General features: G+C 45.8%; 4 protein-coding genes across 5 annotated transcripts in view; 2 read left to right on the top strand and 2 right to left on the bottom strand.

Annotated features, from left to right (window-relative positions):
* Positions 1 to 26,072, bottom strand: part of LOC132383854 (late histone H2A.2.2-like) — a 52,372-nt gene that overhangs the window by 5,379 nt on the left and 20,921 nt on the right. The window contains exons 2-3 of one of the 2 annotated variants that reach the window (XM_059955052.1): positions 23,246 to 23,645; positions 22,330 to 22,547 (exon numbers count right to left, since the gene is read on the bottom strand). In XM_059955052.1, coding sequence (XP_059811035.1) covers positions 22,402 to 22,547; positions 23,246 to 23,645 — 546 coding nt within the window. In that variant the 3' untranslated portion in view covers positions 22,330 to 22,401. Of the gene's footprint in view, positions 1 to 22,329; positions 22,548 to 23,245; positions 23,646 to 26,072 lie in introns of those variants that run through there. The other variant, XR_009508779.1, reaches the window with a different exon arrangement.
* Positions 1,814 to 2,218, top strand: LOC132383900 (histone H4). The gene has a single exon (XM_059955098.1). It carries the CDS (start codon positions 1,814 to 1,816, stop codon positions 2,123 to 2,125), a length of 312 nt encoding a protein of 103 aa, XP_059811081.1. The 3' UTR covers positions 2,126 to 2,218.
* Positions 2,794 to 3,656, top strand: LOC132383871 (histone H3). The gene has a single exon (XM_059955070.1). The coding sequence runs from the start codon at positions 2,825 to 2,827 to the stop codon at positions 3,233 to 3,235; it is 411 nt and encodes a 136-aa protein (XP_059811053.1). The 5' UTR covers positions 2,794 to 2,824; the 3' UTR covers positions 3,236 to 3,656.
* LOC132383899 (histone H1-like) lies at positions 3,944 to 5,004 on the bottom strand. Its single transcript, XM_059955097.1, has one exon. It carries the CDS (start codon positions 4,999 to 5,001, stop codon positions 4,339 to 4,341), a length of 663 nt encoding a protein of 220 aa, XP_059811080.1. The 5' UTR covers positions 5,002 to 5,004; the 3' UTR covers positions 3,944 to 4,338.

Here is a 26,072-nt window from a genome sequence, read left to right as displayed (position 1 = left end):
TCAGTAAATATTGACACAACATACTCATTTAGTACCTCAGCCACTTGGTCTGACTTCAACCACATCAGTCTTCCTTTAATCTTGAGTTGACCTTTCCATTCTCTGGTTAACTTGGATCTGCTGGTCTTTAAACAGCTCCCGCATGTCAGATGTGGACTTGTCTGACAGTGGCTGCTCCCAATCAATGACCCGTGGTTTCTGTCTTACTCCGTACTAACCTGCCCTCCTGCAATTCAGCACCTTCATACAAGATCTGATTTTATTCTTCCTCATCACTAAGAAAAAAAATAAGATCCCAGAATATTCACTGACTCTTCACTGTCAGCTGGCCTGGCTCATTTCCCAAAACGAATTCCTCCTGTCTGTTCTCTCCTCTGGTTGGGCTCTGTACATAATGTTTCAAACACTCTTCAGATTCAATGAAGAAATCTTGTGCATCTAAGTATTAAGCAAGTTCCAATCAATTCTAGGGAAGAAAAAGTCCCCGCACTGGTCATTGGGGGCCAGTATGATAATCCTATCAGTGTAACTGTAGATTGCCTCTGTAAATGAGCCTTCCAGTTTGTTGTGACATTCCCAGTGGGGTAACCCCTGCTCTTGTTAAACCCCACTCACATGTAAAACAATGAAACACAGGATTGTTGAGCTGTCAGCCCTGTCTGTTCGACAACATAATACTCCTAATGTTGAAATAAACTAATTTCAGCCTATCGGTCCCAGCATGTTTGTTAGCCTGACATTGGCCCTCGTTCTTTTCAGACTGTCTTGTCATTCATGCATTCTCCCACTTGCTATTCCAGTTGAAACTCTACCAAGTAACACCATCAAACATCCTGGTGAGGATATTGGTTCCCCTCCGATTCAGATGGAAATGGCCTTGTTTGTCCCGGTCTCCCACCTGACTGGAAGGGAGCCCATTGATCCATGAATCTGAAGACCTCCCTCCTACATCAGTTCCTCAGCAACATATTAAACTGCACCGCATGTCACTTCCTCACCACACCAGCACAAGGTTTGACCCACAATTCCGTAATTACAATGCTGGAAGTCCTGCTTTTTAACCTAGTTCCTGAAAATCACTTTGTTGGACCTCATACCTGCTCATTTAAACCCTTTGGTGTAGCACGAAAAACGTCACCGTAAAACATATTGGCTCCCCTCCTCCTTGGACCTGTCTCACCTTTCCTTCGGGACCGCAATGATCCTTGTACGTGAAGCCCCCACCCACCTCGCACCAGCTCCTTAGCCACCACTTCACCTGGGCTTTAGAAGACATCAGAAGTACGGTATATATATCCTTGTGTCTGCCTATGTATCCTGTTCCTTTGTGTGACCGGACTTTCATTTCCCTCGCGACCCAGAGGAATAGTCGTTCTAATGAATTAACCCTCTCATCACTGGAAGTGACTGCACCCTCGGCCACCAACTGCTGTGTGTGAGGGCGCTCGCACTGGTCATGGGGCCGGGGAGGGAGAGACCTCTTGGGTATTTGCGAAATGGAAAAGCACTTCCTATAATTTAAAGCAGGCGAATCAGCAAATTTCCAGAAATCCTCCAGCCTGTATGTTGTGTGTGAGGGAGTTTTTTTTCTGCTGAAGCGCTTTGTGTCGGATAATGGCGGGCGTAATAAAGTGAAGGCGGAGCTAGACGATGAGAGGCCGCTCTCGGCTCTGTCCGTCACTCTTGACTGTGTATCCTCCCCTCCCCGCCTCTGTCTCTCTGCGCGTTTCTCGGGCAGGTCGGGGCGCTGTGTATAAAAGGAGACATCAGCAGTCGGTTTGTCACTGAGCAGCGACCTGAGTGAAGCAGCATCATGTCTGGCAGAGGGAAAGGAGGCAAAGGACTGGGCAAAGGCGGAGCGAAGCGGCACCGTAAAGTGCTCCGTGATAACATCCAGGGCATCACCAAACCGGCCATCCGGCGTCTGGCTCGCCGTGGCGGCGTCAAGCGGATCTCGGGTCTGATCTACGAGGAGACCCGCGGGGTGCTGAAGGTTTTCCTGGAGAATGTGATCCGGGATGCGGTCACCTACACTGAACACGCCAAGCGCAAGACGGTCACTGCCATGGATGTGGTGTACGCTCTGAAACGTCAGGGCCGCACTCTCTATGGCTTCGGCGGCTGAAAAACTCCCACTTCCTCCCGAGAACAACACAAAGGCTCTTCTAAGAGCCACCCACCGCCTCACAGACGGAGCTGTGTCCACAACCTTTTAATTATTTTTTATCGATCCTACTGTATTCATCTATTGACATTTGAAATCGATTTCTCTGTTCCGCTTGAAATTTAGCCGCGATTCTGCTTTGACAGACGGTGATTACCGTAAATGCTGAATGCATTTGTATTGATCTTAATCTTCCCGTCCGTCTGGGTCAGAAATAAGTTCCCTCGTTTAGAGGAACAATTCCGTAATTATGCATTCAAATTTTAACTGAGTGATTTAGATATTAAATGAAACTGAAAATGTATAATCCGTGATAGAATTAATTGTAAATTATAAAAATTTATCATGCACCATTGCTGGGTGCGCTGAAATTGGCGGGCGATTTGAAATTAATCGAGCGCCAATCACAGTGCATTCCGATTGGATGAAGTCCGACCGCCAGTTAACAGTTTCCCATTTTGTCCTAAATTGTTATTCGCCGCCAGCCTGCTTGAAATTAATAAACCAATCGCAGCAAGTGGATCCTTTAATAGACAGTCGGTGTTCAGCCAATCATAAGCGATGGGACGGCCCTTCCCAGCGGTATAAAAGCCTGTGCTGGAGCTCGTTTCGTCTAACTTGTTCCTGTATTTCAGTCTGTGTTCTCACTTCCGAAGCAGAATGGCCCGCACCAAGCAGACAGCGCGCAAATCGACTGGCGGAAAAGCTCCTCGCAAACAGTTGGCGACCAAAGCGGCGCGGAAGAGCGCTCCTGCCACCGGCGGAGTGAAGAAGCCTCATCGCTACCGGCCCGGCACCGTGGCTCTGAGGGAGATCCGGCGCTACCAGAAATCCACCGAGCTGCTCATCCGTAAGCTTCCCTTCCAGCGCCTGGTCCGGGAGATCGCTCAGGACTTCAAAACCGATCTGCGTTTCCAGAGCTCCGCCGTCATGGCCCTGCAGGAGGCAAGTGAGGCTTACCTGGTCGGGCTCTTTGAGGACACTAACCTGTGCGCTATCCACGCCAAGCGAGTCACCATTATGCCCAAGGACATCCAGTTGGCCCGCCGCATCCGCGGGGAGCGCGCCTAAGACCAGCCTGCACGCCGAACACCAGAAAAGGCTCTTTTAAGAGCCACTACCACGGCAAAGGGAAGGGCTGTAGCTTGCTCATCATTATTGTAGTAGCGATCTGCCCTGCCGATCGATTTTGCACTAATTGACCTCGAGCATCAGTTCTGTGCAGACAGGGTAATTCGGCGAGGGATAGGAAGTAATAGACAATGGACAGTAGGTGCAGGATTAGACCATTCGGCCCTTCTAGCCAGAACCGCCATACGCTGTGATCATGGCTGATCATATACAATCCGTACCCGATTCCTGCCCTCTCCCTTGACCCCGCTATCTTTAAGAGCTCTATCTCACTCTCTCTTGAATGCATCCAGAGATTAACGCGCTTCCCTCCCTGTCAGGGTCTCATCTGGCCCTTCACTTCTCCCACAAACCTGTCATGTACAGCTGGTGCGGCTGTTACCGTTTTGTTTGCTTTGGACATGGGGATACGTTCGTCTCCGCTGTGCTTGGAGTGGAGCATGCCGACGCGAGGGGTATAGTGAGGGATTTCGGGGGGGGGCGGTGACTACCAGGAAATAGTGATTTTTTAAATTAGATTTCATTCTCTTGTACATTTTTGTTATTGGTGTTTTGTGTAAATTAACAATGTAGTTTTGTAGCTGGGGCCTGCATGAAGGTCAGTCGGCAATGCCACCGGGTAGTTTATCATATATCCTCTCGCTGCAGTCCGTCCCAGAGACGGATCCCTCTCTCAACACGCCCCCTCCCCTCTCGCGTAGGTTTCAGCAGTTCCCAATCAACTCAGCTGAATCTCCGCTGCTGTCAATGTCTCAGTCACTCTCTCCCGGCATCGGAGAAGGAATTGGGCCAAAAACTGCCCACATCCCTTATCTCCCAATCTCAGCTCGGGCATCCGTGTCTCATTTCAGACACTGATTCGGCACGGCCGCACCATATGTCAGGTACCGTCAATCTCCGGTTCTATGTGAGAAGTTCCCCCGGAAAGCTCAGTCAGACCCGGGACGGGAATCACAACACTTTGAATCAGCTCTTTTCTGAGATGTGGGTGGCTCTGAGAAGAGCCGTTGGGTTCAGATAGTTACATATGGTGGATTCTCAATTCACTTTTTGACTGCTGTCTTCTTGGGTTTCGCGGATTTCGACTTCGGCTTCTTGGCCGCCTTCGTCTTCGGGGCTGCAGCTTTCTTGGGGCTCTTGGGCTTCGGCGCCGCTTTCTTAGCCGCTGGTTTCTTAGCTGCCGCTTTCTTAGCCGCGGGTTTCTTAGCTGCCGCTTTCTTAGCCGCGGGTTTATTTGCTGCCGCTTTCTTAGTCGCTGGTTTCTTACCTCCCGCTTTTTTAGCCGCTGGTTTCTTGGCGCCAGGCTTCTTGCTGGGAGATTTCTTGTTTGGAGATTTCTTTGCCGATGGCTTCTTCGCTTTCTTCACCACCTTCACGGCACTTTTCCCTTTACCGGATTTAAAGGATCCCGAAAGACCAGAACCCTTCATCTGAACCAAGGAGCCGCTTTCCACTTTCCTCTTGATGCTCATCTTGATCTGGGGGCGACGTTTCACCACATCGACACCGCTGTCAACCAGAGCCTTCATGATGGCCGCACCGGACATACCCTTCCTATCGTGACAACCCGCCACGATCTTATCGATCTGTTCGCCCAGCGAGGGACCGGTTGGTTTGCTCCGGGCAGCCGCCTTCTTCTTGGGAGTCTTCTTTGCGGCGGCGGGTGCGGCTGGAGGAGCCGTTTCGGCGGGTGCTGTCTCGGTCATGTCGGCGACTCTGATAAATCCTTCTCACAATCAGAACTGAATGAGAAATGAAGCGAAAGGCGGCGGCGCAGAGCAATTTAAAGGCAGCGAGCGGACTGGGCGGAGACATCCTGCTTTCTGCTCCAGGCAGCTTCATTTTTCTGTGCTTCTCTCTCCTCAAAAACTCGCCGATTCCAATTCAAATCGGACGCTGCGGAGACTCGGACTAGTCCCTGTCTGTCTCTGAGGCCAGAATGTTCGCTGGAAAGAAGTTTAATCGGGATTAAAGGCAGCGCTTTCTATTTTAACCCGTTTCGTTACTTCATTGCCCGCGTTCTCTCTCCCGATCGTAGACCTGTTCTCTGCTTTTTGGCTGAATTATTTAAACTAATTAAAACTTTGCAGTTAATTCCCTCTTCGAGACCGAGCCGGGGAGTGGGTGCTTCCGTATCAAAAAAACATCTTTTCATTTTCTACAGGAGGCGCTGAGGAATCCTACGATGTGTTCGGACTCACAAACACAGGGACACTGTTCTAAGCCGCCCGCTCCTTTAACTCACTCTCTCTGACACAGTACACACTCAATGCTGGCGGAAATCAGCAAGTCAGGCAGCATCAATGGTGGGAATAAACAGCCATCAAGACTCTGGTGGGAGATGCTGCCTGACTTGCTGGGTTCCCCCAGCATTTTGTCCGCGTTGTTCACGATTCCCAGAATCTCTTGGCGTTATGCCGATACAATGTTCACATCTGCACCTTCATCGCATTGTACTGCCGTCAAAATAAAAAGACAGATTCCTTGTCATGTAACACGGTGGTAAATGATTCTGATACCAAAGAATAAAGAACAACGGACATTGTCCGACCAACATCTCTGTGTAACTGAGAATCTCAGATCCCGGAAACATCCTTGGAAGTCTTCTCTACACTCTCCCCAGTTTAACCACCTTTCCTAAAATGGTGACAAGAGCTGTACACAAAACGATAAGTGTGACCTCCAGTCACTTACACAACTGTAACATAATGTCCCAACTGATATACTCAATCCCCTGACTAATGAAGACCAGCATGTTAAACCCAGTTCTTCACCACCCTGTCTACCAGTGACACCACTTTCAATGAACTGTGTGTGAGAGATTTACCCCTAAATCTCTCCAGCCCAATACACTCCCTAATGACCGACCATTCATAGTGTAAGTTCTACACTGGATTGACTTTGCAATGTGCACTGCATCACATTTATCTGTATTGAAATGCATTTGCCACGCTGTGGCCCTCTTCACTAAATGATCAAGATTGCCAGGTTAAATAAGAAATACTGAATAAACTAAACAGTGTAAAAGAAGATCAGGGAGGGATGTGATTCTGAAGGTGAGAATGGGAAACCTGAATCCTGATCCAGTCTTGCCTCTCTTTTACTCTTTAAATGTCTGAAAAAAATCTTGTATTCTCCTTTATACTATTGGCCAGTTACTTTAATAATTCATCTGTTCTCTCCAAATTACAATTTTAGTTACCTTCTGTTCTTTTTAAGTTCCCTAATCCTTTAGCTTCCCACTAACTTTTGTGATATTCTCTGCTCTCTCATGTTATTTTATGCTGCTTTTGTCTTCTATTGTTGGTGATGATTGCCTCATTCTCCCTTTCATATATTGTTCCTGCTGAGGGATGAACTGATCCTGCATCTGCCAAATTACTCCTGGAAACTGAAGCTTTTCATACAAAGGCAATCTGGTTAATGCTGGGGATGTCAATATGCCCGACTGCTGTAAGCCTGTTCCCATTACACCTCTGTGTGATTTACCAACATGTCTGCTCCACAATATCTCAGCCTATTGGGAGGCCAGCAGTGTAATCCCATCAAAATCAACATTCATCATTTTATTTGAATCCTTTACTTAGAAAATCTCATCAAATCCGTCACATTACTGCAGTGTTGGTCTCCTTCATCAAACATGCAGCATCCCCCCACCAGTCAGGTAGCCTTTAAATGTTTCCCCTACACCTTAAACAATTGTCCTATAAATTTATACTTCCCTGCCCTGACACAAACAGTTATCGCGTACTGATTTTGTAAAGCTTTGGATGGTCACTGGTCAGCTCCTTAATCTCTCAGTTGAGAAAGAGAGTCCCAGTCTGTCCAAACTTCTGCAAATAATTCAAATCCTCCAGTGTCAGTAACACCCTCCTCAAACCTCCCTCCACACTTTCCAGCTTCATGACATCCTTCCTGTAGCTGGGTGACTAGAACTGTGCACATTACAGTGCAATCTCACTTCGACGATTACAGTTGTCATATGACATCCCAAATCCTGTAACTCATTTCCCTGACCAATGAAGACAAATAGGGCAAACATCATCTTCACCATCCTGACTACCTGTGTTGTCACTTTCAGTGAATGATGTTCCTGTATTCCATGGACACTCTGTCTGCAATACTCTCCAAGGAACAGAATTTACTGTGCAGGTCCTTCCCTTGGACTTCTCAAAATGCAAGAGTTCATACTTGTCCACATCAACATCCATCTGCCATTCTTTGGCCAACTTCCCCAGTTCGTCCCCATCCCATTCGGGATCCCACTCTACCAACAGCATCGCTGTCATCTGCAAACTCACTAATCACGTTCACAACAATGTCAGAGAAAGTGTTCACATCGATGACAAATGACAGTACCAGAACCGATCCCTGTGAACGTCACTGGTCAGAGGCCTCCAACCTGAATGATAAGCTGACACAACCACCCTCTGTCACCTTCTATCAACCCAATTTTGTGACGCTGATATTAGGCAGTATCTTGTCTGGCATCCTTTCTGCTTCAAATGAGTAATACAGAAGAAGTAAGGAATAAAGAAAAACTTATCTTTCTTGCCTACACCTCTCAGATGTGCCAAAGCCTCATCTCCCCACTCCAATTTTGGCCCACTCATACAATGACTGCTCTCTTTAAATCTAACTTCTTTTTATTGGATCTTGATAAGTGCCTAAATATGCACAATCAAACGATTCCCTTGGAACGATAACATGCAAAATATGCCAACTGCCCATGTTCACTTCATTTAAACTCCCTCTCTGTCTACATAATCATATGACTGTTTGTGACTGTGGTGCACAAAATTGTGAACTGCAGGAAACCAAAGAACATGCCTGCACTGTTTGACAAGACCAGACATGATAAAACAAACAAAACACTGTATAACAAACACTAGAATCCCCTAACTGAGAGGAGTGGAGACGCTGGATGACCATAAAGATTTAACGTGGAGCAAGATAAGTGTTTATAAAATCAGGGAAGTGGGATCAACATACAAGAAGAGGCTGATGGCAGATCAGCCTTTATATGGAATTGTGGGTGAGGGACTAAGAGAGAACACACTGGAGGGTTTATCCAGTGTGAATAGAGCTCAGGATAAGAGAGGTGCATTCACCAATGGAGTTGTGCTACTGGCCTCCCAAATGCCAGCAGGAGGTAAAGAAACTGAAATGTAGCAGGGCATGAAAGATGTAAAAGCAACAGGGTCGTTGCAGTGGGTGAATAATTTCCCCAGTTGACTGGGACTCCCTTAGACTCAGGGGCTTAGATATCATTGTGTATGTTAGAAGAATACTGGGATGTTTCTTAACATAGAAGTGGGTAGTCTAACCAGGGAAGTGGGTTACAGAAGGCATTGTATTGGAAAATGAGCCTGGCAACAGATAGAAATTTCATTCTGAGAGCAGTAAGTAAGCACAGGACTCGTCATAGAGGTAATGTGGTTAATCGGTATATAACTAAGGGAAACTGTGTTGGACAGGAACTGAGGTGAGGGGAATGGGTGCAGCTGTGTTTTGTCCATCCACATTTGACATGTGACTAGTGGTTAAAGGTCAGAATTCAGACTGTTTCTATGTGGAAGAAAGACAAGGTTGGTAAAGTCTGGCACAGGGGTAGGAGATGTTATGAATTCAATCTGATAGAAAATGAAAGATAAGGAATGTTTCAGATGTATAAATTGGAGAAGGCCTCTGGCAATATGAAGCAAGCAAGAGAGAAGTTAAACAGAGAATCAGACGTGTCAAACGGGGACAGGAAATAACTTTGGGGAGAAGGGGCACTATGGAGAGGGTACAACAAAACAAGGACAAAGGAGAAAGTTTACTTCTGAAGTGGGTGAGGGACTAAACCACTACTTCATATTAGTATTCATCAATGTGGTCCTGGAGGATAGTGAGATCAGAGAAGGGAATGCTGAAATTCCAGGGCATGTTGTTCCTCCGGCAACAGAGTCAACCCAGGAAATTATGAAATGGTGAGACCTGGATCAATGCCAGGGGAATTGTTCAAGAATATTATTAGACATAGCATCTCTCATAAAAGTTAGGACTACAATAGGAGAAGATCAGGATTTGGAAGGAAAATTGAGCAAAATCCCCTGAGATTCTCTCGGTACATTCAGAGGAAAAGGGAATTTGGACAGAATTGATCCACTTGGAGATGAGGATGGCCATCTGTGTGTGGAACTGAAGGATATGGGAGAGGCTTTCCATGAATATTTTTGACAGTTATATCACCATTGAGAAAATTATGGAAAGTGATGGAGTTACGGAAATGGCATGAATCAGATGTGATATCTTCGACCACATTCAAGTTAGCAGGGATCTATATTGGAGGCCATAAGATGCTTTAAGGTTGTTAAACCTACCGGGCCTTTCAGGTACATTCTTGTATTTTGTGAGAAGTTAGAGAATACACTGTAGAGGCCACGGGAGAGATTGTTGCTTCACCACAGGCATCAGTTGAGGTTAGACATGATTGGAGAGTGACTAACGTGGAATTTGCAGTTTTGAGGCCAAGTCTGTGGATGAATCAAAAATAGACAGAGAGGCAGGCAGTGTTATGGATGCAGGGAGTCTGCAGTAGCACTTGGACAGATTTAGAGAATGGACAGAGAAGTTCCAGACAATATACAGTGTAAGGAAGTGTGTGGTCATGAACACTGGGAGGAGGAATAAAGGCATAGACTCCATCTAATCAGGGAAAGAACAGAAATCAGATATGTAAAGGGACTTTGCGGCTCCTAATGCAGGATTCCCTAAAGGTTAATGTGCACATTTAGATGCTAGTAAGGAAGGCAAATGCAATATTTGCATTCATTCCAAAAGAACTAGAATATAAAAGCTGAAGCTTTAGCCAGAACTTATTTGGAGTATCATGAGCAGGTTTGGGTCACTTTTCTAAGAAAGGCTGTGCTGACATTGCAGAGTTTACAGGGGAAATTCACGAGAATGATCCCAAGTCTGAAACAGTTAGGATATAACGATCATTTGAAGATCTGGGCCTGTAGTCACTGGAGTCTAGAAGAATGAGGGAGCATCATATAGAAACATATTGAATGTTGAAAGGCGTAGGTAGCGTTGATATGAGATGATGTTTCCAATAATAGAAGAGTCTAGAACCAGACTACACCCTCAATACAAAGATGCCCTTCTAGAATAGAGATGAGTAATTTCTGTATTCAGAAGGTGATCAATCGATACATTTCATTGGCACAGGCGGCCATGAAGGCAGTCAGTAGGTCTATTTAAAACAGAGGTTAGGATGATTTAATTATTATTAAGGGCATCAAAGTTTAAGGGGAAAAGGGCAGAGAATGGTGTTGGGATGAATAATAAATCAGGCATGATGGAATGATGGAACAGACTGGATGAGCCAAAAGACCCAATCCTGCTCCAATAACTTAAGGTCTTTTGTTTTAATGCAGTGCCAGGAAACTAGTCAGGAAACTACTGGCCCATCAGTCTGATATCAGTGTTGGGTAATTTATTGGAGGAGGTTTTGAGAAACAGGATCTACCAACATTTGGTCTGATTCAAGACAGACAGCACAGTTGTGTGCAAGGGAAATCATGTCTGACAATTATCTTGCAGCTCTTTGAGGAGTTTCACAAGTGCGTAGATGAGGTTAGTTGTGGATGTTGTCTAAATGGACAGGAGACAGGCCTTTGACTCTGGTCTGGGAGGTTAGATCTGAGAGATGGAATCCACGGGAGATAGTTGATTGGTTTCATAATTGCCTCAGTGACAGGAAGCAGAGGCTGACGGTTGAGGGCTGTGCCTCAAACTGGAGGTCTCTGTCTAGTTGTGCGCCTCTAGGTGCTGGGATCTTTTTGTTAGTAATTTATAGAAACAATGTCCATGTGAATGCATAGTTCACTGAAAGTGACATCTCAGTTAGATATGGTGTTTGACCTGCTGGCCTTCTTCAGTCATTGCAGAGATGAGAAGGTTTTTCTTTGATTTGAGAAAATATGCTGTAAATATAAAAGTCTTTGGTGAGGACTGACGGGGGATATTGTGTATAGTGTTGGTAGGAAACTGTTCTGAAACTAGAGAGAGTGCAGGGAGAAAGAAAAATAGCAGATATTTGCTTTGTCCTGGGGAGTCTGAGTTACAAAGAGAGGTTGTATAGACTAGTATTTTATTCCCTGGAGCAGAGCAGATTCAGAGATGATCCTAGTAGAGGTCTGTAGATTATGAGGAGCATAGACAGGGTAAAAGCACGTAGTCTTTTTCACAGGAAATGGCTGATAAAAACAAGGCAGGTATTTCAGATCAGACATAATGGGCAGAGGGTGGTGGGTATTTTGAATAAACTGCCAGTGATTGTGGCGGACACATTAGAAACATTTTAAAATCTTGCGATCAGAGCCGGTTGCCACATCACAGGAAGGACAGTTTCAGTTATAAGGCGAGGTTGAACAAGCACAGATCCCCGGGACCAAGGCGCTCCCCCTCCCCCGTCCGCGGGGCCTTGCCACATTCCCGCGCCCGCTGCCTTGGAAACAGGTGCGTCACTGTGACATCACAGCAACGAGGCAGGAGGCTGCGGCCCGAAGGGGGGGGGGGGGTGCGTGCTGTCAATCAGAGAAGCCGCCGGTCACCCGCAAATATTGCAAATAAATCACTGAGCCCTTCATGAAAAAGGCCCGTCGGGGGGAAGCCTTTTCTGCACTTCCAACCCAGGATCCTTCTACGTGGAGACTTGGGTCTGTTGCTAAGGCAACGACGTTCCGGAGGCTTTCTGACTCTGCGACATCAGGGCAGCGAAAGGGATGCTCATCACATGATATCTTGGCCGCAGCCCGGGAGGAGGAGCAATGTACTTGTCAATCATAGGAGCAACAGCGGACAGTGACTGCACGGCGAGACATTTCAGTGTTAAATCTATAACTGGGAAAGGGGAAAAGAACTTACTGTAAAGGAAAACAATAAAGATGTACGAAAAAAGAAAGAGAGCGAGATATAAAGCTACAAACAAGAGAGAGTCTGCAGATGCTGGAAATCCAAACTACACACAGAAAATGCTGGAGGAACTCAGCAGGCCAGGCAGACAGACATACTTCATCGATCCCGAGGCAAATTGGGTTTCCTTACAGTCGCAACAACCAAGAATAGTGTAGAAATATAGCAATATAAAACCATAATTAAATAATAATAAGTAAATTATTCCAAGTGGAAATAAGTCGACGACCAGCCAATTGGCTCAGGGTGTCTGACACTCCAAGGCAGGAGTTGTAAAGTTTGATGGCCACAGGCAGGAATGACTTCCTATGATGCTCAGTGTTGCATCTTGGTGGAATGAGTCTCTGGCTGAACGTACTCCTGTGCCTAACCAGTACATTATGAAGTGGATGGGAGACTTTGTTCAAGATGGCATGCAACTTGGACAGCATCCTCTTTTCAGACACCACTGTCAGAAAGTCCAGTTGCACCCCCCACAACATCACTTGCCATACGAATGAGTTTGTTAATTTTGTTGGTGTCTGCTACCCTCAGCCTGCTGCCCCAGCACACAACAGCAAACATGATTGCACGGGCCACCACAGACTTGTAGAACATCTTCAGCATCATCTGGTAGATGTTAAAGGACCTCGGTCTCCTCAGGAAGTAGAGACAGCTCTGACCCTTCTTGTAGACAACCTCAGTGTTCTTTGACCAGTCCAGTTTATTGTCAATTCATATCCCCAAGTATTTGTAATCCTCCACCATGTCCACACTGACCCCTTGGATGGAAACAGGGGTCACGATGTATGGGAAAGAAAAGCAGGACTGCTGAAGGGTCTTGGCTCGAAAAGTCGACTGTACTCTTTTCCCCATAGATGCTACCTGACCTGCTGATTCCTCCAGCAATTTGTGAAATATAAAGCTAGAGAGATTTGACAACTAACACTGAGATATTTAATATGAACAGACTTATTGCTGTGAAGTGAAACTACATCTGTAAACCACAGTGAGTTTTGGGGATGGTGCGGGTGTTAATGGCAGAAAATAAAGAGATAATAGATTAACAAAGAGGTTTTAGGCACCAGGTTGATAACATGTGGGTTCCCACACTGCTGGAGTCCTGTCTGCAGGTCTGGTCGACACACTGCAGAAAGAACATGATGACTGTAATGAGTGAACTGGGTCTCTGGTCCCCATCCCATGTCAATTGCAGGAAGCAGGAACACTGTAGAGCAGGTTTACCAAGATTTTGTCCGGGATGGAGCCTTTTTGTTGTAAAACCATTAAATATAGGAGCAGAGTTAGGCCCTTTGGCCCATTGTGTCTGCTCTTTTACTTTATCATGGCTGATCCATTTCCCTCTCAGCCCCAATATCCTGACCTCCCCTTAACCCACCATGCCCTGACAAATCAAGAATGTATCAACCTCTACCTTAATTATACCCAATGATGGCCTCTGGCAATAAATTCCATGGTTGAGCCACAGTCTGGCTAAACAAATTCCTCCTCATCTCCATTTAGACTCAGAGGCTGTGCCCTCTGTTCCTGGATTCCCCCTCTATCCTCTCCCTATCCACTCTACCGAGTCCTTTCAACATTCGGTAGGTTTCAATGAAATCCCCTCTCATTCTCATGAATTCCAGTCAGTCTGGCCCTGCACAATCAAATGGTCGTCATATGATAAACTTTCAATCTTGGAATCATTCTCGTGAATCTCCTCTGAACCCTCTCCAATGTCAGTACACCTTTCTTCGATAAGTGGCCCAGAATTGCTCACAGTACAAATGAACCTTCAGGAACCTCCTCTACTCCAAAGTTCCTTTACATGTCAGATTTTGATGTTTCTCTCCTTTTAGAGCAATTGTCTATTCTTTCAATTTTTCTACCAGTGTCCTTGACCATAAACTTCTCGACATGTTATTCCACCTGCCATATGTTTGCCCATTCTCACAATCTGTCTAAGCCTCTCTGTAGCCTTTCTGCTTCCTGCTACCTATTTTAATATACAAATGGTCAGAAAGCCATCATTTCTGTCATCCAAATCATTGATATATACTGTAACTTTAAAAGAAGTGATCCCAAAAAAATGCCATTAGTCATTGTAGTCAACCAGAAAAGTCTTCCTTTATGCCACTCTTTGCTTCCTGCCAATCAGCCAAGTCTTAATCCATGCTCATATCTTTCCTGTGTCATAGGCTCTTAATTTTAGCAGCCTCATGTGTGGCACCTTGTCAAAGGCCTTCTAAAAATCCAATTGCATAACACACACCCATCCATTGATTCTCTTTGTCTATCCTGCTTATTTCTTCAAGGAATTTCAACACACTCAAGAAGCAGGATATCCCCTAAAGGAACCCATGCTGACTTTGTCCTATTTTATCATGTGTTGCCAAGTAGCCCGAAAATACATCCTTAACAATTGAGTCCATCATCTTCTCAACCACTGACGTCATACTAACTGGCCTCCTTTCTTCTGCCCTCCTCCCTTCTTCAAGAGTAGAATGATGTTTGCAATTTTCCTGTTCTCCGAAACCACGCCAGAATCCAGGGATTATGGAAAGATTATTACTAATCTCATCAGTCACCTCTTTCATAGCATTGGTGTAGAAAATCTGGTCCAGCTGATTTATCTACCTTCAGATATTTCAGTAAAGGCTAATTCACTCATTTCTGCCCCCTGATTCTCCTGAATTTCCAGCAGACTGCTATTGTCTTCTCCAGTGAAGATTGAAGCACAATACTTATTCAGCTTCTTTGCCACTGCCCTGTACCCCATTACTACCTCTTCAGCATCATCTTCGAAAGTACTAATATTGACTTTTGCCTCTCATTTACACTTTGTATATCTGAAGTAACTTTTGGTATCCTCTTTAATATTAATGGCTAGCTTACCTTCTTGTTTGATCTTTTTCCTCTCCTAAACACTTTTATAGATGGTTTCAAAAAGTTTTGTAAATTGTATAACTGAGTGTCAGGGACGTCTCAGAGCAGCTGCTGAGCAATGTTCATTCAGCCAGAGGTGGTGGTTCACGTCGGTACCAGTGGACAGGTAGAAAAGGGATGAGAGAATATGTACACAACGCTGGAATAACTCAGCAGGTCAGGCAGCATCTGTGAGAAAAGAGTAGCCAACATTTCGGGCCGAAACCCTTCATCAGGAATGGGGGGAAGAGAGGGCCGAAGCCCAGTAATAGAGATAGGGGAGGGGTTAGGACCCAGAGGAGCCAGGAGGAAAACCAATCAGAGGAAAGATAAAGGGGGGAGGGGATAAGCAGAAAGGAATGTATAAAGCAGAAAGTAGAGATAAAGGAGCAGAAAGTAGAAAGGGGAGAGAGGCAGAGAGCGACCTGGGATAGGGGGAGGGGGAGGGAATTACCGGAAATTGGAGAATTCAATGTTCATACCACCAGGCTGGAGGCTACCCAGACAGTTAGATAAGGTGTTGGTCCTCCAACCTGAGTTGGGCCTCATCATGATAGTAGCGGAGGCCATGTATGGACATATCTAGATGTGAATGAGAGGCAGAGTTGAAGTGGGTGGCAATCGGGAGGTCCTGTCTATTGTGATGGGTGGAGCTGATCTGTTCGACGAAGCTGTTCCCCAATCTGCGTTGGGTGTCGCCGATGTAGACGAGGCTGCACCGGGAGCACCGGATGCAATAGACAACTCCAGCAGACTCGCAGGTGAAGCGTTTTCCTCACCTGGAAGGACTATCTGGGGCCCTGAAAAGGGATGAGATCCTACAGTGAATATAGAGAGTCAGGGAACAAGTTGACGGGCAGGACCTGAAAGGTTGTAATCACCCGGTTACTCCCCATGCTGTGTGGTAGTGGTGTTAGGGACAGAAAGTTAGAGCAGATGAATGTGTGGCTGAGGTGCTGGTCCAGGGACAGGGTTTCAGGATTCCAGAACATTGGAACCTCTTCTGGTGCAGAGGTGACATTTACAAGAGGGATGGCTTGCACCTTCACTGGAGGGGGGTCTGTATCATGAGGTTTATTGCTGCTCCCTGAGAGGGTTGAAATTAGATTGACGGGGATGTGAACCAGAACACCAGTCACTGAATGGAGAGATTGAAGCTAAATTTAATGCTTAGCACTGTAAGGATTGATTTTGAGACAAATACACATCTGACATGATTTTGTTTAAAGATCAGCTGCACAGTGTTTCAGGGCCAGTTTGTTCCAGTAAGAGGGAGGGTCAAGGATGACAAGGTTCAGGAACCTTGGATGATGAGAGAGGAAGCACATTTTGTCAGTGAAGAGTGAGAAGCATATGTAAGGCTTAGGAAGCTGGAATCAACCAGGGTGTTTGAGGACTATATTTAAAAAACAGAAGGGAACTCAAGAACATTTCGAGAGCTAGAAACAATGATGAAAAATCTCTGGCGAGTAGAATTAATGATAATCCCATTGCATTCTGACATTCATTCTGCTGAAAAGGATGCCCAGGGGTGCATTTTGGGAGATCCAACATTAAGGGTGGGTACACAGTTAATTGTAGGAACATGAATAGTATTGGCAAAGAGAAGGATGTTGAGATTGACTGTGAGCACAGGTTGACAGGGAGGAAAAGTCGGTGTACGGCATGTTTGCCTTCATCAGACAAGGCATTGAGTTCAAACACCAGGATATAATGTTACAGGTTTACAAAATGCTGGCTAGGCCACAGTGAGAGTACAGTGTACTGAACACTGTATGTGGAAGCATGTGGAGGTTCAGGAGCAGGGGCAGACAGGGTTTACCAGGATGTCTGGAGGAGGTGTGTGGTGAGGAGAGGGTGGACATGCTGGAACCTTTTCATCTGATGGCATTGGCTCAGAAGAAATTTTATAGAAGATTATAAAAGCCTGCTTGTCATAGTTAGTGTAGACAGCCAGTAATATTTTTCACAGGAGTGAAATGTCTTCTACTAGAAGGCATGTGTTTAAGGTCAGAGGAAGAAAGTGAAGGAAAGAGAGAAATGGGGACAGAATGCACTGTCAGGGGTGGTGGCAGAGAGCACAGGGGAATGAATTCTCTCATGGATTGTATTATAGGACATCAAACAGTCAGCAGGAATTAGAGGACTCAATAGGGTTGTAATAGAGGGTCATTACAAATTACATCATGTTGACTGGGACGGCTGGAGTGCTGGTGAGTGACTGAGGAGCTGGTGCAGGGAAAGTGTTTCAGGATTCTGGATCATTGGAACCTCTTCTGCTCCAGAGGTGACATTTACAAGGACAGTCTAATATTTTTCGCAGGGGTGAAATGTCTTCTAGAAGAAAACATGTATTTAAGATCGGAGGAAGAATGTGAAGAAAGCAGTGGTGGGGATTTGGATTGCACTGTCAGGTGTGGTGGCAGAGGCAGAGAGCACAGGGGTATTCAGGGAAGTATTAGACAGACTCAGGAATTTGTAGAGAAGTGACTGGTACTACGGTGCTGAAGAACTGGATCCACCCACCCTGCACAAACCAAAGTCTGATCTCAGACGTCCTCACACAAGGAGCCTCTCGGGAGATCTGACCAAACTGACCGTTGCTTTCGCAAACTGTTCATTTATATTCAGAGGCTGTGGAGGACGAGTTTTTTTTTCAATTGATACCGTTTTTGCTGTCTTTACGACAGTCATTTAGTTTATAATATTTTTGCTTAGTAATTCATTCGATAGTATTTTCTAGTTAGAATTAGAAGTGTTTAAAGTATATTCATTGCATGTAAAATATATCGGCATGCGATTACATCACATCCGGTTTCGCCGCGTCTTGTGGGAAAGTACCGGTTTGAAATTAACGCGAGGGTGGGGGCTCACCACGAGGCACACCTGAGCAGAAGTTGTTTTGCAGGCATGAGAAATCACAGTGAGAGCAACGCTGTAAGTTAATAGATAATCGATATATTGAACTAAGATGTTAATGCCGATCCTGTTAGAAGTAACGACGGTCGATAATGTTTATGCTTTCGTTAGTTAAAGAGTTGCGGATAGTTTGCATGGAAGTGTATTTAAAGTAGTCAATGGAGCAGGTAAACTCTCCCTGTATACTGCACCTTAGTGTAATGTAGTTATAGTCACCTTTACAAGTATTTACAATTGAAATGTGATATTAAGGAAGGAACAAATACTGTATCAATCTTGTATTGTTTTATCAACAGTTTTCACCATATGTTAATGTGAAGAGTGAACAGTAAATGGTTATTCTTACTGCGATCTGGTCTCATTGACTGGTTTATCTCGACGTTGAATTTGGCGTTATTAGTACACGCGAAGGAGAACGTTACAGTGAAAAAGCGGCATTATCAGGTGTTTCAAGTGCTGCAATGTCAGCTCGATCCGGGATCAAGTCGACGCCGCCCAGCGACAAGGGCAGTAAACCGACATCAAGTAAGCCCACCCAGGCGTTATCAGGTGTTCCAAGTGCTGCAATGTCAGCTCGATCCGGGATCAAGTCGATGGCGCCCAGCGACAAGGGCAGTAGAGCGACATCAAGTAAGTCCACCCAGGCAAGAGCCAAGGCAGAAGCCGCCAAGGTGCGACTGCGTTACGCCAGACAAGAAGCAGTTTTGAAACTGAAACAGGCCACCAGAGAAGCCAAAATCCAGAAAGAAAAGGCTGCCAGAGAAGCCGAAAGGGCCGCCAGACAAAGAGCAGAGGCCGACAGAGAAGCCGAAAGGGCCGCCAGACAAAGAGCAGAGGCCGCCAGAGAAGCCGAAACCCTGTTGGAAATGGCAAAAATATTGACAGAGTTGCAAGTGCTGCAGCTAGAAAGAGAAGAAGAAGCTGCCATGGCGGAAGCAGAGTACATAGAAGAAGCTGAAGGGTCGCGTGATCTGACCGAAGTAAGATCTACTTTAGAAAGGACCAGACTGGAACGCACAAGCGACTATGTACAATCTCAAATAGACAGGCAGGCTCGTCTCCCCTCTCCATACATATTCGATAACTTCCCCAGCTACGAGGAACCTCAGAGAGACACGATTGCATCACATCCATACGAGGAAGAAAATTTACCCTCGCGACTCCGTGATGAATTCAAGAATGAAAGAGCTGACAACCGATACTTCTTGACACCAAACTTACAAAGTTTGATGCGAAGAGACGCGGAGGTCGAATCCAGGATGGCAAATTCCATGAGAAACGTACGCTCTCAGTCATATAGACGCCAACGTACTTCTCCAGCCCGCATGCCGCTTACAGCCGATCCCATGATGCAGTATTTAGCACGACGGGATCTCGTCACTTTGGGACTGTACCAGTTTGACGATAAACCTGAAAATTACCGTGCATGGTACTCCACATTCACCAACGCGATCGACGGAGTCCAGCTCAGTGCAACCCAAAGGTTGGACCTTATGGCGAAATGGCTGGGGAAAGAATCACGCGACCAGGTGAGACGCATACGTTCAGTGTACATCAACAAACCCGAACTAGCCTTAAGCAAAGCGTGGGAGAGAATTCGGGAGGACTATGGGTCCCCCGAAACTATTGAAGTGGCGCTATATCGACGTCTGGAAAACTTTCCTAAGGTGTCAGCCAAAGATCACATTAAGTTAAGAGAATTCGGAAATGTACTCATGGAGATCCAAGGCACCAAAGAAGATGGCTACTCAGCTGGTCTAGTATACCTAGATACTTCATTCGGGATTAGACAAGTCGTGGACAAACTTCCTTTTGGGCTGCAGGACAGGTGGCTGTCCATTGCTTTAGATTACAAGGAAGAGCACGATGATCAATTTCCTCCCTTTGAGCTCCTCGCTAGGTTTGTGTGCAGAGAGGTGAAGAAGCAAAACGACCCTAGCCTCGCGGGTCCAGGAAGCAGTACAATTTACACCAAGCCAAGTAGATCCTCTTCGAATGTTTTCAACATTGATAAACCCATCTCAGTGCTCAAGACCGAAGCCCTTACAACTAGCAACGACCCTAGCAAGGATTGTCCACCGCAAACCGACAACGCTCCTTCACCCCCACAACAGGACGGCAGGGAGGGAGAGGCTCACTCCAGGACAACAATTGTCAGCTCGAACTGTACAGAAGTTTGCGGTCAAGCTCAGTCAAGCCGTTCTTGTTCCAAGATCTGCCTCACTAAGGTGTACCCTAAAGGAGCCAAAGACAAGGCCATCAAAGCCTATGTGATTCTGGACGATCAGAGCAATCGCTCACTAGTCAGTCCAGAGTTCTTTAAATTGTTCAACATTGAGAGTGAGCGGTTCCCATACTACCTCAAAACTTGCTCAGGCAACATGGAAACCCAAGGAAGGAAGGCAGAGGGCATCCAGATCGAGTCCCTGGATGGTAAAGTCATCATCTGTCTCCCTCCACTCTTAGAGTGCGATGGAATCATGAATAACCGCACTGGGATCCCGACACCAAGTACGGTGCTACACCAGCCACATCTCCACCACATCGCCAAACACATCCCAGAACTGGATCCAAAAGCGGAAATACTCCTGCTATTAGGAAGAGATGTTATCCAGGTACACAAGGTTAGGCAGCAGGTCAATGGACCACTCGACGCCCCCTTCGCGCAACGTCTGGATCTGGGCTGGGTGGTGATAGGAGAGGTGTGCCCCGGTGACTTACACAAACCGACGGTTGACACACTCAAGACCAATGTGCTCGAGAGTGGCCGCCATTCGATTTTTCAACTCTGCACAAGTTCCATGTATATCAAGGAAGCACAACAAGACGTTAACAATCGTAAAGTAACCGACGAGACGCTAGGTCAGTCAGTTTTCGTTCAAACCGAGCACGGAAATAAACTTGCACAATCAGCTCAAGATGCCATTTCTTTAAAAACAAAGGACCCCAAGGTCTTCAGAGATGAAGCAAATAATGGGTTTGCCCCATTGCCTTTCAGAGAACCACGCCAGTGCTCACCAGATAACAAAGAGCAGGCAGTCAAATGGTTCACGTCCTTACGGAAAACCCGGAAAAGGAAACCTGAGATGCAGCAACGCACCCGATTGACCCACGAGGTACTGTGCACCCTAATGGCAGAGGTCACAGCCATTATAAACGCACAACCACTCCTACCTGTGCCTTCTGACCCAGAAAACCCCTTCATACTTTCGCCATCAATGCTCCCTACACAGAAGGCAGGAACACCTCCTCCACCAGGAGACTTCTCAGACAAGGATTTGTACACAAAGCAATGGAGACAAGTCCAGGCTCTGGCAAATCAGCTCTGGTCTCGCTGGAGACAAAAATATCTACCTTTGTTGCAACAGAGACAAAAGTGGACAGAACCCCGCAGGAATCTTCAAGTTGGAGACTTAGTCCTGCTCAGGGACAAGCAAATCGCCCGCAACAGCTGGCCAACGGCCAGAATCACTGCTACATTCCCTAGTGGGGATGGACATGTCAGGAAGATCGAATTGAAGACTACCGACCAAGGCGATGTGAAAATTTACCAAAGGCCAGTTACAGAAGTTATTCTACTTCTACCCAATGACTGATTAAGAGACTAAGTTTTGTACTCTGCTCATTGTGACCTTACGAAGGTCAAGCGGGGAGTGTGCTGTCTTTACGACAGTTATTTAGTTTATAATATTTTTGCTTAGTAATTCATTCGATAGTATTTTCTAGTTAGAATTAGAAGTGTTTAAAGTATATTCATTGCATGTAAAATATATCGGCATGCGATGACGTCACATCCGGTTTCGCCGCGTCTTGTGGGAAAGTACCGGTTTGAAATTAGCGCGAGGGTGGGGGCTCACCACAAGGCACACCTGAGCAGAAGTTGCTTTGCAGACATGAGAAATCACAGTGAGAGCAACGCTGTAAGTTAATAGATAATCGATAAATTGAACTAAGATGTTAATGCCGATCCTGTTAGAAGTAACGACGGTCGATAATGTTTATGCTTTCGTTAGTTAAAGAGTTGCGGATAGATTGCATGGAAGTGTATTTAAAGTAGTCAATGGAGCAGGTAAACTCTCCCTGTATACTGCACCTTAGTGTAATGTAGTTATAGCCACCTTTACAAGTATTTACAATTGAAATGTGATATTAAGGAAGGAACAAATACTGTATCAATCTTGTATTGTTTATCAACAGTTTTCACCATATGTTAATGTGAAGAGTGAACAGTAAATGGTTATTCTTACTGCGATCTGGTCTCATTGACTGGTTTATCTCGACGTTGAATTCGGCGTTATTAGTACACGCAAAGGAGAACGTTACACCGTCAGTTTCACAGGGTAAATGTGCCTTTGTAGACTCCATAGCCGGACCGCGGAGAACATTCTGACAGGCTGCATCTCTGTCTGGTATGGAGGGACTACTGCACAGGACGGAAAGAAGCTGCTGATAGTACCCAGGACATCTGTAGGGAGCGGAGTCACATAAACGCAGCGTTCATTAATTTGCAGTATTTCTGTGTTTGCACATTAAAAAAAATCTATTCAATATACATGTGTATTTATGTTTTATTTACTATTAGTTTTTCTCTCTCTACTAGATTATGAATTGCATTGAACTGCTGCTGCTAAGTTAACAAATTTCGCGTCACATGCCGGTGATAAACCTGATTTTGAAATGAAAGTCGCAAATATTGTTCAGTGAGGCGATGGGAATCGCTCATGAAGCAACAAACAGGCGATGTTCCCACCCGCTGCAAACCGGAACGGTCCGGGGTAAAACCGTAATGTGGAACCCAGATAACGCGGTTTTAGGTGATCAAGAGCGGAGTCGTTCAGAGGTCGGAGATTAAATTCACCCTCCCGGGGCTGACTCCGAAAGGTTATTTCACGACCCTGCGCCCAGTGATCCGCTGACACTCTGCAAAGGGAGTGAACTCCATTCAGCCGGCTGAGGGGAGAAAATGAGTCGGGACTGAAGCGAACCAGTTTCTGTGCAGACTTATATCGGTTTACCTTCCGGAAGAAACATGTCGAGGCTGTGACAGATACAGAATATCAAACGGATGGAAATCACCCGCTGCTCAGCCCTTTCATGGACATTGTGAGCGGCTCTGAAAAGATCCTTTGGGTAAACAGGTTCAGCTTACGTCGCTTCACTTACTGGCAGCGCCGGTTTTCTTGGGCAACAGTACGGCCTGGATGTTGGGTAACACACCGCCCTGAGCGATAGTCACCCCTCCCAGCAGCTTGTTCAGCTCCTCGTCGTTGCGGACGGCCAGCTGCAGGTGTCGGGGGATGATGCGGGTCTTCTTATTGTCCCGGGCCGCGTTGCCCGCCAATTCGAGGATTTCCGCCGTCAGATACTCGAGCACAGCAGCCAGATAGACCGGGGCTCTGGCATCCACCCGCTCAGCATAGTTGCCCTTTCTTAGGAGTCTGTGAACCCGGCCGACAGGGAACTGTAGTCCAGCCCGGGACGAGCAAGATTTGCCCTTGGACCAAGCTTTGCCAGTGCCGCCTTTTCCACGTCCAGACATTTCCACAGTCGCAACAACTGCTAACTTCAAAACAAAATAAAGGAATGTTCACCCCACCCCAACTCGCCCTTTTTATACCTTCTTTGAGAATAGAATCTGATGTTTGTGATTGGTGTGATCCTGCTTATTCTCATTAGTAAAGAGAAACGTCCCAATCGAAGAACTGCCTTAATCACCAATCAGCAGTCTTTAAAAGCAGAAGCGCGCATAGGAAACGTCTCCTCCCCAAAGTGCACTGAAATTTGGAAAAAGCCCGCCAAAAATCAAACTATTATTTAAATATAATTTGAAATGAAATAATTCCAGACCGGTTTTAAGATTGGGATTTCGCATTTCCCTCTGTTACTGAAACAGGACCCAAGTGTCTGGGAACTCAATTCTCTAATTCCTTTCAACCCTTTCAAAACTGTGTGCAGTTTTGGTCCCCTAATCTGAGGAAAGACATTCTTGCCCTAGAGGGAGTACAAAGAAGGTTCACCAGATTGATTCCTGGGATGGCAGGACTTTCATTTGAAGGAAGACTGGATCGACTGGGCTTATACTCGCTGGAATTTAGAAGATTGAGGGGGGATCTTATTGAAACGTATAAAATTCTAAAGGGATTGGACAGGAAGATGGTTCCCGGTGTTGGGGAAGTACAGAACAAGGGGTCAGGGTTTATGAATAAAGAGGAAGCCTTTTAGGACCGAGATGAGGAGAAACTTCTTCAAACAGAGAGTGGTGGTTCTGTGCAATTCTCTACCACAGGAAACAGTTGAGGCTGGTTTATTGGCTATCTTTCAGAGGGAGTTAGATATGGCCCTTGTGGGTAAAGGGATCAGGAGATATGGAGAGAAAGCAGGTACGGTGTTCTGAGTTGGATGATCAGCTATGATCATATTGAATGGCAGTACAGGCTCAAGGGCCGAATGGCCTACTCCTGCACCTATTTTCTATGTTTCCATGAACCGAAAAAAAACTGACCCTCAGCTTCTGCCCACAGTCGGTCACTGTGTGAACATTATCAGGTTATAGACAAATGGCGCTTCTCAAATTGTGACCAGCGTCTAGTCTGCAATTTTAAAAAGTTTTTCTATGAAAGAGTCATGAGATCTTTTAGGCTTGTGTTAAAATTAGATTCGGGTGTTACCCAACTGCAACCAATAAACTCCTGAAGCCAGAAATAAAACAACAATGGTAGCAATCCTCTGCGTGGTGTGGATACAGAGTGGGACGGACTGATGGGGAGGGGGAGGTAACGATTCCTTTTCAGTGCAGTGGGAGTTTATTCCAACTGTGACTTAGCTCTTGTAAAAGTCACCAGACATAAAATATGTATAATTTATTACCTAAATGGTAGTACAACTCTCTCATTGAAATTGTGAGTGGCTCTTAAAAGAGCCATTGTGTTTTCGATCATCTCACTGGGGAGCTTCACTTGGAGCTGGTGTACTTGGTCACCGCCTTTGTCCCTTCGGACACGGCGTGCTTGGCCAGCTCCCCGGGCAGCAGCAGGTGCACGGCGGTCTGGATCTCCCGGGAAGTGATGGTTGACCACTTGTTGTAATGGGCCAGGCGGGAAGCCTCACCCGCGATACGCTCGAAGATATTGTTCACGAGCGAGTTCATGATGCTCATGGCCTTGGAGGAGATGCCAGTATCGGGGTGAACCTGCTTTGTCTCTCTCCACTGCCCATTGTCGCTTTGGGTAACACCGTGGACTGGGAACTGGCGCTGATCGCTGGGAGTTGCCGCTGTTGGGTAATTCGGCAGGAAGGAAATCGAAAATACAAAATGGATCATAAAGTACAGGCGCAGTATTCGGCCATTCAACCTATCGTATCTGATAGAAAAGCAGAAGGTATGAGAAAAACACACACTTGAAAGTATGAAACATTTATGTAATGAAACATGGCAGCAGGAGATCGAAAGTCATCATGAGAGACCCATTTTAGAGTGAGGGTGAAAGTTGTTTATTGTTATATACAACTGGCTTACAGCAGATTCAAAGACACACAGTATTGGAGACACAACATTTACAAAATAAAAACATACTCTACAGAATTATAAAGAGGTAGCAGAATTTCAACAAGAGCCCATTGCATTATGAAGTGGTCAAAGTGGTGCTACTGAGGTGGTAATGAGGGTTGTCCATGTTTGTTAAACAACAGAATGTCTTTACCCGTCTGTCTCTGGTAGAGTGTGAAAGTGGGGGTTCATTCCGTATCTGTCAGTCTCTGGTACAGTGTGAGAGTGTGGGGTTCATTCAGTACCTGTCACTCTCTAGTACAGTGTGAGAGTGCGGGATTCATTCTGTACCCGTCACTGTCTGGTACAGTGTGGCAGTTGGACTTCACACTGTATCATCCAATTTCTCATGCAGTGTAAATGTATTAAGTTCTTTCAGATTCAGTCTTACTATAGAACTCTGATTAGATCAAGTTTGCTTCTTAAATAAAAATCATACAATGC

The sequence above is a fragment of the Hypanus sabinus genome, chromosome 31, assembly GCF_030144855.1.
Source record: "Hypanus sabinus isolate sHypSab1 chromosome 31, sHypSab1.hap1, whole genome shotgun sequence".
In the NCBI taxonomy this organism is placed as follows: Eukaryota; Metazoa; Chordata; class Chondrichthyes; order Myliobatiformes; family Dasyatidae; genus Hypanus; species Hypanus sabinus.
This window is presented reverse-complemented; position numbering and strand designations above follow the sequence as displayed.